The sequence below is a fragment of the Scyliorhinus canicula genome, chromosome 2 (assembly GCF_902713615.1).
Source record: "Scyliorhinus canicula chromosome 2, sScyCan1.1, whole genome shotgun sequence".
In the NCBI taxonomy this organism is placed as follows: domain Eukaryota; kingdom Metazoa; phylum Chordata; class Chondrichthyes; order Carcharhiniformes; family Scyliorhinidae; genus Scyliorhinus; species Scyliorhinus canicula.
The window spans coordinates 245,693,251-245,706,654 of NC_052147.1; the positions used below are offsets into that span (position 1 = coordinate 245,693,251).

Consider the following 13,404-nt stretch of genomic DNA (forward strand, 5'->3'; position numbering starts at 1 on the left):
CGCTTGGAGAATTGCCGCTCGCCATTTTTCCCGGCGACTGGCGATTCTCCGGCGCGGATGGGCCGAGCAGCCTGACGACCCCGACAGGTTCATGCCAGCGCCAACCACACCTGGTCGCTGCCGGCGCGAACAGCGTGTGACAGGTAAGTGTGGGGCCTGTGGGGGGCGGAGAGAGGATCGAGCACCACGGGCGTGCTCGTGAGGGGACTGGCCCGCGATCGGTGCCCACCGATCGTCGGGCCGCGTCTCTAAGAGACAAACTCTTTCCCCTCCGCTGCCCCGCAAGTTCAAGCTGCCACGTCTTGCGGGGCAGTGGAGGGGAAGACGGCAACCGCGCATGCACGGGTTGGAGCCGGCCAACATGCGCATGCGCGGCTGACGTCACTTAGGCGCCGCCGGCCGCATTATTCTCGGCGCGCCACTTTGACGCGATTGTCAAGGCCCGGCGGCCGAATTACTTGCAGTGCCGCTCCTAGCCCCTGGGGGGGGGGGAGAGAATAGAGGGTGAGGAGCAGCCTCCAACACCGAGTGAAACACTCCGGGTTTCACTCCGGCGTTGGCCCTCAGTTTCCCTTTGGGAGAATTTCGCCCTTTGTCTCAGGAAGGGAGAATCCAGCCAAGGATTTTTAACTTTCAATCTGATGAAGAATATTTTAATAAAGTTAAGAGAAGCATTTTTGTACGGTTTTAAAACATTGATGCAAGCACATGCGAGACTTACTTGATATTCATGTCAACAAATCTGAAGCAATAACATATAAGTATCAACACAATTTTAAGTGAAATTAACTAGGTAATGGATGACACATTGAAATCAAGTTAATTGTCAACCACTATGAAATGCAAATTATTGTTGAAAAGTATTTTCCCATTTTCCTCTCTTGAGCACGGAAGGTGGCGTAGGTAACGAAGAACTTCAGCCTTCAGATCCGAAGGGGCAGTTTTCCTGAAGTCTGCTACATCTGTGAGGAAATCCAACAGACGCTCCCCATTTTCATTCCCTTCAATGAAACACTCTGTGATATCCATGTCAGAGGGCAGCTCATAGATCTGATACTTCACTCTCATTTCATCAAGCACTTTTTGGACGCCAAGGAAACCACTTTTGGTTGGAAAATAGGATCCAGCTTTTTTCCAAAGTGAATGCCATCCTCCATCACCTGTTAACAGTAATGTGTGAAATATAATTGTAAAACAAAATTAATTGAAATGCTGATATTTGGAAATGAGGAGGTTTCAAGTTGATCCAGACAAGCTGAATGAGTGGGGCAAACACATGGCAGATGCAGTATAATGTGGCTAAATGTGAAGTTTTACACTTTGGTGTGAAAAACAGAAAGGAAGAATATTATTTAAATGACGATATATTGGGAACTGTGGATGCACGAAGGTACCTGGGTGTCCTTGTACACCAGTCAGTGAAAGCTGAGAGGCAGGTGCAGCAAGCAATTAGGAAGGCAAATGGTATGTTGGCCGTCATTGCAAGAGGGTTAGAGTTCAGAAGTAGGGATCTTACTGCAGTTATACAGGGTCTTGGTGAGACCACACTTGGCATGTTGGGTGCAGTTTTAGTCTCCCTACTTTAGTAATGATAAACTTGCCATAGAGGGAGTGCAGGGGAGGTTCACTAGGCTGTTACGGGGTTTGGTAGTATTGTCCTATGAAGAGAGATTGGTTTCCAAGGGCCTATATATTTACATAGATTTACATAGAACATACAGTGCTGAAGAAGGCTATTCAGCCCACTGAGTCTGCACCGATCAACTTAAGGGGCGGCATTCTCCCCTACCCGGCGTGACGGAGGGTCTCGGAGTAGGGGAGTGGCGCCAACCACTCAGGGGTCGCGCCTCCCCAAAGGTGGGGAATTCTCCCCACCTTTGGGGGCCAGCCCCGCGCCGGAGCGGTTGGCACCAGAAGACCGGCGCAAAAAACCGGCGCCCCCGGCAGCGGGGCTGGCCGAAAGGCTTTTGCCGGTCCGCGCATGCACCGGCAGTGACGTCAGCGGCAGCTGGCCGCTGACGTCACTGCCGGCGCATGCGCGATGTGGGGTTCTCTTCCGCCATGGAGAAGGCCGTGGCGGACACGGAAGAAAATAGTGCAGCCAGGGCACTGGCCCGGAGTCTGAGCGGGGGGCACCCGATCGCGGGCCAGGCCACCGTGGGGGCACCCCCCGGGGTTCAATCGCCCCCTGCCCCCCCCCAGGACCCCGGGGGCCTGCTCGCGCCGCTGAGCCCGCCGTTCCAGAGGTGGTTTAAACCTCGGCGGCGGGAGAGGCCTCCCAGCGGCGGGACTTCGGCCCATCCGGGCCAGAGAATCACCGCAGGGGCCTCTCAGATCAGAGTGCTGGGGGTCGGAGAATTTCGCCGAAGCTCTCACTTCAACTCGATCTCCGTAACCCAATAAACCCTCCTAACCTTTTTTTTTGGTCACTAAGGGCAATTTAGAATGGCCAATTCACCTAACCTGCACGTCATTGGACTGTAGGAGGAAACCAGAGCACCCGGAGGAAACCCACGCAGACACGGGGAGAACGTACAGACTGTGCACAGTCAGTGACCCAGTGGGGAATTGAACCTTGGACCCTGGCTCTGTGAAGCCACAGTGCTATCCACTTGTGCTGCCATGCTGCCCATATACCCTAGAGCAGGGGTGGGCAAACTACGGCCCGCGGGCCGCATGCGGCCCGCCAAAGGTATTTCTGCGGCCCACCAAGTCATTTAAAAAAAAAGAAAATTTCTTTTTTTTTTTTTTAAATTTTTTTTTTTTTAAATTTTTTTTTTAAAGGTTAATGGGTGGGGGGGCTGTTGGGTTACTTACTGGCATAGGGTGGATACGTTGACTTGAGTAGGGTGATCATTGCTTGGCACAACATCGAGGGCCGAAGGGCCTGTTCTGTGCTGCACTGTTCTATGTTCTATATGAGGCGCCCAGAATCATAACCGGGTGAAGTAATTATTTTACTTAATATACTATGCGGCCCTTTGTGAATTGTGAATTTCTGAATGCGGCCCTTGCACGGAAAAGTTTGCCCACCCCTGCCCTAGAGTTTACAAAACAATTTTTTTAAATAATTTTTTTTTTAATGAATTTTCAAAAATTCATTTTTTTTCCAATTCAGGGGCAATTTTAGAGTGGCCAATCCACCTAACCTACACATCTTTGGGTTATGGTGGGAAACCCACGCAAGCTCCACACGGACAGTGACCCAGAGCCGGGATCGAACCTGGGACTTCGGCATTGTGAGGCAGCAGTGCTAACCACTGCGCCACCATGCTGCCCAGAGTTTGCAAAACTGAGAGGAGATGTTTTTGAGGCATAGAAATGTTGAACAGGGCTGGACATACCAGCTGCAGGGAGGCTGTTTTCCTTGGTTGAGGAGTTTAGATCCAGGGGACCGAGTCTCAGGATACAGGGTGGACCATTTTGGGCTAAAATGAGGAACATTCCTTCACTCAAAGTGCAGTGAACATGTGGACTTCTTTACCACAGTTGGCTGTGGAGGCCAGGTCACTGAATATATTCACGAAAGAGACAGATAATGTTTTAGGTTTTATTGACATCAAGTGGGATGGGTAGAAAGCGGCAATGTGGCATTAAAATAGACAATCAACCATAATCATACTGAGTGACAGAGCAGGCTCGAAGGGTTGAATGGTATACTCTTCCTCCTAGTATCTATGTTTTCATGCATGAAAATTATTGCATATGTACCTGGATGGTAAAAATATTTTGGAACATGTTTGGCAATTGTGATCTGAAATCAAAAGTGATCTGTTGAGCAGCTTGCAGAAAATATTTTCACTGTACCTTGGTACATGTGACAATAAACAAATCCAAACCCAATTGGTGTATTGTGTGAACATCTTTCATTTTGATTTGCTGAGTTAAAAAGGAACATGCCGATGTCTCAGTTTTTCCAATCTTAAATACTGGAGAATCAGAGAAAATTGCAAGTGACAAAATGAGCCCATCAGTTTATCTACCGTTCCTCCCCACATTTAATTCCATTCCTGCTCATTCCACATTCCTTTGAACATTCCCCCTCGTTGAAACATTTAATTGCCTATTTAAAATATATATTCACCTCTGTTTCAGCCAGGCTTTGTGCATAGAGTTTTACACTCTATATAAAGCAATTTTTCTCACCTTCAGACTTTTGTGACAAAATTTAATATGTGAACTCTTGTTACCATCTCACGAATTGAAACATTCTGACACTAGTTATTCTATAATAACTGAAGACTTCTGTCAGACCATCATTTCACTTCTCCAGAGAAAAGAGTGCAAACTCTGGAGTCTCTTTTTATCAAATGTAAACCTTTGTCACCTTTACGACTGGAGCAAATCTATGCTGCAATTTTACATTGTTATTTATATCCCTCCCAACCCCCAAATTGCACACAACATCCAAAGCCTATCTTAATTAAAATTATTAATTCCATAAAACCATGAAACATAGGAGCAGGATTAGACCATTCAGCCCATCGAGTCTCTCTGCAGTTCAATCATGACTAATATGGGGCGGGATTCTCCCCTACCTGGCGGGGCGGGGGATCCCGGCGAAGCGGAGTGGTGCCAATTCTCCACCCTTTGGGGGCCAAGCCCTCACACCAGCGGCCTTTGACGCCTGCCGGCTGGTGCCGGGGCTGGCCGAAGGGCCTTCGCCAGTTCGCGCATGCGCGCTGGGGGATTCTCTTCCGCGTCCGCCATGGTGGAGGCGGCTGAAGGGAAAGAGAGCCCCCACGGCACTGGCCCTCCCGCCGATCGGTGGGCCCCGATTGCGGGCCTGGCTGCCGTGGGGGCATCCCCCGGGGTCCGGTCGCCCCACGCCCCCCCCCCAAGGACCCCGAGGGCCTGCACGCGCCGCCGATCCCGCCACCACCAGAGGTTCTTCAAACCTCGGCAGCGGGAGAGGCCTCCCAGCGGCGGGACTTCGGCCCATCGCGGGCCGGAGAATCGCCACAGGGGGCTTGCCGCTCAGTGCGGCGCGTTTCCCGCCCCCGCAAATTCCTGGGTGGCGGAGAATTTCTGCCACGGGGGGGGCGGGACTTTTGGCGGCCCGGAGCGATTCTTCGACCCTGCTGGGTGTCGGAGAATTTTGCCCATGTTTTTCATCCCCATTTTCCTGCCTTTTCTTCATAGCCCCTGATCCCCTTATTAATCAAGAACCTATCCATCTCTGTCTTAAAGGCACTTAGTTACTTGGATTCCACAGCCTTTTGCGGCAATGAGTTCCACAGATTCACCACCCTCTGGCTGAAGAAATTTTCTGTCTTAAAGGATTATCCCTTCAGTCTTACGCTGTGCCCTTGAATTCTAGTGGAAACATTCTCTCCACGTTCACCCTATCTCGGCCCATCAGTATTCTGTAAGTTTCAATGAGATCCCTCCTCATCCTTCTGAACTCCATCGACTATTAAATGGTTTCAAATAGGAGATAGATATATTTCTGTTTTAAAAGAGGGGTAAAGGGGCATGGGGAATACGTATGTAAGTGGACTTTTACACCAGGAACAGATCAGTCATTAGCTGATTGTTTAGTGGAGCAGGCTTGATTGGCTGAATTACCTAATTCTGCTCCTAATTCCCATGTACTTATGTTTACATGCATAGATACACAGAAGATAGGAGCAGGAGGAAGCCTTTTGGCCCTTCGAGTCTGCTCTGCCATTCATCATGATCTTGGCTGATCATCCAACTCAATAGCCTAATCCTGCATTCTCCCATAGCCTTTGATCCCATTCTCCCCAAGTGCTATATAGCTGTCTCGTGAATATGTTCAATGTTTTATCATCAACTACTTCCTGTGATAATGAATTCCACAGGCTCACCACTCTTTGGGTGAAGAAATGTCTCCTTATTTCTGTCCAAAATGGTTTACCCTGAATCTTCAGACTGTGATCCCTGGTCCAGGACACACCCATCATTGGTGACATCTTCCCTGCATCTACCCTATCTGGTCTTGTTAAAATTGTATAAGTCTCTATAAGATCCCCCTCCTTCTTCTGAACTCCAGTGGGAACAATTTCAAGCTCATCAATTTCTCCTCAAATGACAGCCCCGCCATCCCTGGAATCAGTCTGGTAAACCTTCGCTGCACTCCCTCGAGAGCAAGAACATCCTTCCTCAGAGAAGGAGACCAAAACTGCACACATTTCTCCAGGTGTGCCTTCAGCAAGGCCCTGTATAATTGCAGCACCATATCCCTGCATCTATACTCGAAACCTCTCGCAATGAACATTAACCTTCTTCACTGCCTGCTGCATCTGCATGCTTACTTTCAGCGACTGGTGCACAAGGACACCCAGGTCCCACTACACACACCCCTCTCCCAATTTACAACCATTCAGGTAGTAATCTGCCTTCCTGTTTTGATTCCAAAGTGAATAACCACACACTTATCCAAATTAAACTGCATCTGTCATTTAGTTTCTATGTCCCATGTTCCTATGATACAGACCCAGTGTCCTCAACCGGGCTCCTTCAAGTTATTCATTCTAGGCATCATACTTGTGAACCTCCTCTGTACTCTCTCCAAGGCCAGCACATCCTTCCTTCTATACGGGGCCCAAACCTGCTCACAATACTTGAAATGGGGTCTGAACTGAGCCTTATATGGCCTCAAAAGTATATCCCTGCTTTTGTATTCTCGCCCACTCAACATGAATGCTAACATTGCACTTGCCTTCCTTACGGCCAGCTGAACCTGCATGTTAACCTTAAGAGAATTCTGAACTAGGACTGCTAGGTCACTTTGTGTTTCTGATTTCTGAAGCCGTTTGCCATTTAGAAAATAGTCTATGCCTCATTTTGTCCGACCAAAGTGCAGAACCTCACACTTTTCCATATTGTATTTCATCTGCCACTTCTTTGTCCTGCCTCCTAGCCTGTGCAGCCTCCCTGTTTCCTCAACACAACCTGTCCCCCAACATATCTTTGCATCATTAGCAAACTGAGCAACAATGCCCTCAGTTCCTTCTTCTAGATCATTAATGTATATCGTATATTATTCAGGTTTCAGGTACTGCAAAAGACAAAACACTTTCTGATTCTGCTGTGGAGGTTCCTGTGGGGAGAAAGGGCACCGATCTGGAATCAGACAGTCGGAGACTGCTCCAGCAACTCGAGAAATGTGTGCGGCAAGAAGAGAAGAAGGTATTCAAGGGATTTCATGTAACTTTTTGTGCTACCCATTGGATTGCAATTATTTATGTAACGCTATATTTTCAGCACCATCTATAAGTCTTTAGACTCTGTATAAGTTCACAAGATATAGGAGCAGAATTAGACCATTCGGCCCATCGGGTCTGCTCTGTCATTCTACCATGCCTGATATGTTCTTCATCTGTTACCGACAATGCTACAGACCAAGAGCTGGATTGTGAAATCAGCCAGAGCATCTCCTCCCCAGAACACATGATCTAGGAGCAGGAGTAGGCAACTTGCCCCCCGAAATGAAACACCTTCAATGTGATCATGGCTGATCTACTTATGGCCCCAACTCCAGCGTCCTCCCTGTTCTCCATAACCCTTCAACCTATTACCAATTAAAAACCTGTCTAACCCCTCCTTAAATTGACTCACTGTCCCTGCATCCTCCGCACTCTTGGGTAGTGCGGTAGGGCAGCAAGGTAGCACAGTGGTTAGCACTGTTGCTTCACAGCACCTGGGCCCCAGGTTCAATTCCCAGCTTGCGTCACTGTCTGTGCGGAATCTGCACGTTCACCCCGTGTTTGCGTGGGTTTCCTCCGGGTGCTCCGGTTTCCTCCCACAGTCCAAAGATGTGCAGGTTAGGTGGATTGGCCATGATAAGTTGCCCTTAGTGTGTCCAAAATTGCCCTTAGTGTGTCCAAAATTGCCCTTAGTGTTGGGTGGGGTTACTGGGTTATGGGGATAGGGTGGAGGTGTTAACCTTGGGTAGGGTGCTCTTTCCAGGAGCCGGTGCAGACTTGATGGGTCGAATGGCCTCCTTCTGCACTGTAGATTCTATGAAAGTCCCGAAAGATATGCTTGTTAGGTGAATTGAACATTCTGAATTCTCCCTCAGTGTACCCGAACAGGTGCCGTAGTGTGGCGCTTCTGGGATTTGACAGTAACTTTATTGTAGTGTTAATGTAAGTCTACTTGTGACACTAATCAAGATTATAGCGAATTCCACAGATTCACAACCCTTTGGGAGAAGTAGTTTCTGATCAAATCTGTTTTAAATTTGCTGCGTCTTTTTCTAAGATTATGACCTCTCGGTTTTGAATGCCCCACAACAGGAAGCATCTGCTCCATGTCTACTTTATCCATACCTTTTAACATCTTGCACACCTTCATTTGATCTCCCCTCATTCTGCTAAACTTTAGAGAGTATGAGCCTAAACTGTTCAATCTCCCCTCATATGACAAACCCCTCATCTCTGGAAGCAATCTAGTGAACCTTCTCTTTATTGCCTCAGATAAGGGAACCAAAACTGCAAAATATACCAGGTGCGGTCTGACACATTCTCTGCACGTTCTCCATGTGCCTGCGTGGATTTCCACCGGGTGCTCCAGTTTCATCCCACAGTCCAAAGATGTTAGGTGGGTGGTCATGCTAAATTGCCCTTAGTGTCCAAAAAGGTTGGGTGGAGGTGTGGACTTGAGTGGGGTGCTCTTTCCAAGGGCCGTGCAGACTCGATAGGCTGAGTGGCCTCCTTCTGTACTATAAATTCTATGATTCTATGATTATCAAATGCCTTCCGTAAATTCAGATACAGTACATCTACAGGATTCCCATTATCCACTTTGGTTGTTTTATCTTCAAAGAACTCTCGCAAATTAGTCAAACATGATTCAGCCTTCATAAAACCATGCTGAATCTGATGCATAAAGCTTTGACTTTCCAAATGCCCTGATATTATGTCCTTGATAATTGATGCGAACAATTTTCCAACAACAGATGTTGAACTAAGTGGTCTGTAATTTCCCACAGCTTTTTCAAGGAGTAGCTCTGATAGTTACAACAGTTTTGCATAAATGCCAGATTGTATGGGATTAAATCTCAGGAGGAAGATGAATAGCAATGATATGACATTTGATTATCTTTACCCCTGTCGAATTTCAGTTTGCGTTGGCCTGACGGTGCCTCGCATAAGGAAACTAGAATATCAGAAATGCCAAACATTACATACTTGCAGCCTGTATTATTAGAAGTTTGCCATTGGTTTCCAGAAGGCTGTGGAAGTACTTGATGGTATCAGGCACACTTTCTACAAAGTACAACATCTAAAGAATGGAAAAAAAACAGAGAATGTAAATATACCCTCATATAAGATAAATACTTTTCTCAAAAATAATTGCGGTACCGTGCTCAAAGTGCCTTTAGATTCTGCTTTGGATCAAAGGGAAATCCTGGCACATTTCTGGCAGGAGGGCATTAACATGGGGCTGAAGCTGCTTCTGCCAGGGTTTGAACCCTGTATTCTCTGGTTTCTCACTGTCCATGGATGAGTTTTGCAAACTGTGGAAATTTCACATCACATCCTGTAATTTGAACACATGAAATTTCCAGATCTTATTCCCAAGGTAATGAACCCCTGGTAGAATCATCTGCTTGACACCAAAGCTTCTGAAGATTTCTTCTGCACTGGTTCCTTTCAGGACTGGAGCATTGGAATAATGCTCTATTCGTCCAGTCTTCTGTAGCACTAGACATTTCTGGGACAACGGTCTTGCGATGTTGCGATGCTACACTGGTTGAAAAGTAAGCCTGCCTGCGATCAAAGGCAGAGGACAAATCATAAAAGTGCTGCCCGTGCCTATAGTAACAGTGCAGAACCATCACATCAGTAATGATGTTTCAGTAGCCCTCATCTTAATAGTCAGAAAATGTTGGGATGGATTGTTTTCAGCTATTGTGGACTGTGCCCCCTTTGACAAAGTCTGACCAGTGGGTCGAACCTGCTGACTCCTTTATAAAACTGTATTTTGGGCAAAATTGGCAAGAACAATCAGAGATCATTGTGTGTGAATGAGTGCTGAGCCCACCTCACAAACTGGCCAAACTGAACCTCTCCCCCTATCATTTTTTGAGAGGTATTGGGCATGAAAATGGAAGTCCAGTGATCCCCGACCTTACCCTGCTTTCTAAGTGTCCTGCATTAGGACAGCATTGTCGAGGGCAAACAATCCCCAGGAGGGGCTGAGGAAAATAACTGCAGTAACTTGTAGGGCCAGAGATGTGATAGGAAGTCTGCCAATACCATTGTTTTCCATTCTCTACTCAGGAATATTTGAAAACTCAGGTGATGAATTAGCAATTATAGAATATTTGGTCCAATGATATCAATCTTATTAAGAAATGAGAAATTGATCTTTGAAATAGCAGTGTATAAACTTATTTTCGGGGGCAACATGGTGATGCAGTGGTTAGCACTGCTGCCTCACGATGCCAAGGATCCAGGTTTGAACCCGGCCCCGGGTCACTGTCCCAGTGCAGTTTGCACATTCTCCCCGTGTCTGAGTGGGTTTCACCCCAACAACCCAAAGCTGTTCAGGGTGGGTGGAATGGCCACAATAAATTGCCCTTTAATTGGAAAAAGAACAATGGGTACTTCAAATAAAAAAATAGGTATATTTTTACCAATTTTGTAACACTCAATCTAAACAAATTGGTTTATGCTGTGTTACAGTCTCATAGGGTTGACAGTCACCACGGCTAAACAGCGATATTTCCTCTGTGAGTATAAACAGTAAATGACAATATGTTTATTTACAATGAACAAGTGCCCTCACAGCAAAACCTATTTCTCCTCTCATGCATTATGCACAAACAGGGCGTCATTTCCAATAGAAACTGCTTGATTGTTGCCAGGACTTCTTCCCTCCATAACCCATTGTTGTAAAAGCCAATTGTACTGACTCTAGTCTTATCGTAGCAGCTACCAGCAGGCTCTGCGTTTGTCCTACAATATGGCGCCCATTCTGAGACCCGATTCTCCGGGCCACAGTGGGATAGCACGGCGCTGGAGCGGCCCACGCCGCTCCAGCTGCCGATCCCTGCGTGAACCCCGTGCCGCGGGGTTCGCGCATGCGCAGTGGCCTGGCGCCAACTAGCGCATGCACAGTGGCCTTCCCCGCGCCGGCCCCGACGCAAAATGCGCAGGGCTGCAGGAGCCGGCGCAGAGGAAAGGAGGCTCCCGACATAGAGGCTGGCCGGCCTGCCGATCAGTGGGCCCCGATCACGGGCCAGACCACTATAGAGGCCTCCGCCCCCGTGGTCAGGCTCCACCTCATCGCCGAGGTCCTGCTGGCTCAGAGGATGTTAGAATCGGCACGCCGGCCCATGCCAGCCTGGGCCGGAGAGTCGGCGCATACCCCAACTGGCGCTGCGGCTACCACACCGGCCCCAGTGGCACTGACTCTCCGCTCTGCGGAGAATCGCGTCCCAGCATCGGTTATAGGTTTTAACAATCTTTGAGCCATATTTTTTACAACTTTTTTTTCATCTGCCAATTTAATTTTAATCTGCATTCCATGGAAACATATAATCATAGAAACATACAGGAGCGAAGAGGACTAATTCAGACTATTATGTCTGTGCCAGCTCTTTGAAAGCACCATCAATTCCTCACTCAAGGAACTTTATGATTTTAATGTCAAGTTCCTTTTTCCGCTCACACCAAGGAACATCTGACTGAAATATGTGGCGACATGGTAGCGCAGTGGTTAGCACTGTTTCATCACAGCTCCAGGGTCCTAGGTTCGACTCTCGGCTCGCTGTCGGTGTGGAGTCTGCATGTTCTCTCCGTGTCTGCGTGTGTTTCCTCCGGGTGCTCTGGTTTCCTCCCACAGTCCAAAGATGTTCAGGTTAGATGGATTAACCATGCTAAATTTACCTTAGTGTTCAAAAAGGTTAGGTGGGGTTACTGGGTTATGGGTATTGGGTAGAGGTGTGGGCTTAAATAGGGTGCTCTTTTCTAGGGCCGAATGGCCTTCTTCTGCACTGTAGATTCTATAATTCTGTGTGAAATCTTTGGATGAACAAGTAGTTGTTTCATAGGCCATCACATTTATCAGGGGCAATTTGGCAAACCTTAATGTGGGAAAAGAGAGTCAGAATCGTTCTCGCCAAAGTTCGATCCCAAAACAGCACACAGCAAGTTTGGATGAAAGGAACCCTTTGGCCTATTTCAGATCATACTTTCTGGTCAACAATCCTATTGCACTTTCCACTAGTGAAGTAACGGACGCGATTCAGCGACCCTGTTGCGCCCGCCGCAAATCCAGGCGCAACGTGTGAATTGCGAATGAGCCCAAAATCGGGTTCCGTGAAACCTTGAGCAAGTCACCTGACTCGCTCCGCCTGAGGCGATCTGGATCTCTAAGTGCGGCCTCAGCGGGCAGGAACTCCCTGAGGCCAGTGTAAATGGTAATGTTCTAGAGGACAGCGAGATGTTTCTTGGTACTGCAGCCACCAAGAAACACCCCACTAAATATCCCGTTCAGCGGATTTTAACTTGAGTCCACTGAATCAATCGAACCTCTTTATCCTGGCATAATCACACATTCCTTCTCCACGCAATTTCCAATCTAAACTGTGGTCAAATGGGAACACTGTAGTGATTTCCACATTTGAGAGATTCTGCTGAAATGAGGTCCACATAAAATGGCAGATGTTCATGAACATTGTCTGAAATCTGAAAAATAGTTACCCACTTACACCTTTTCTACCAGAAGTGTCAAGGGAAGGCAGTGTGAAGATTTGAAAAAAATGACCCAACAATAAGTGAAAATTAGTGTTGCTTCTAAAAATGACTATGGTTCATACACCCATCAGTGCTTTGACACTGAGTAAAAGATTTGGGTATTTGACTAGAATTAGTTTCACACTCATCCCTGACTGACAGATTGAATATCTCCCTGTGTACTGGTTGTAAAGTTCACTATAACTGCAGTTACCTGGATCATGTGAATGAAATCGAATTTTCTGCTTTCCTTCCTCTCCTTGTTTTGCTTTTCATATTCTTCTGAGCGCATCTGGTTCCAAGAGAAGGAAATGTTAAGTCCTTGACTCTTTTCTTTCGCAAGATCTGGGGCAAAGGTAGATTTAGAAGGGAATTCTTTGTGTTAATCAAAGAATTGCAACCACAATCTTTTTGTTTGCTATTTCATTGTACACAGATTCCTGCAACTCATCTTTCAACACACATTTCACTGCTGACTGCTTAGAAGTGGCCAGTTAGTGCCAGCTGAGGGGAAATTGCACAGATTTAAGCATTGTGCTTCTATTTTCACATTTCAGCATATCACACTTACTGATGAAAATTAATTGATTTGTCAAATTGTACACATCATCAATCAGTGAGTCTAATGGGAATTGCTGGAATCCTTCATTTGTTTATATTCTTTCATGGGATGTGGATATAACCAGCAGGA

General features: G+C 47.1%; 1 protein-coding gene across 1 annotated transcript in view; it reads right to left on the bottom strand.

Annotated features, from left to right (window-relative positions):
• Window positions 1-623: 623 nt before the first annotated feature.
• Window positions 624-13,404, bottom strand: part of LOC119962083 (histamine N-methyltransferase-like) — a 48,660-nt gene continuing 35,879 nt past the window's right edge. The window contains exons 4-6 of the mRNA XM_038789935.1: window positions 12,928-13,058; window positions 9,159-9,252; window positions 624-1,160 (exon numbers count right to left, since the gene is read on the bottom strand). Coding sequence (XP_038645863.1) covers window positions 820-1,160; window positions 9,159-9,252; window positions 12,928-13,058 — 566 coding nt within the window. The 3' untranslated portion in view covers window positions 624-819. The remainder of the gene's footprint in view (window positions 1,161-9,158; window positions 9,253-12,927; window positions 13,059-13,404) is intronic.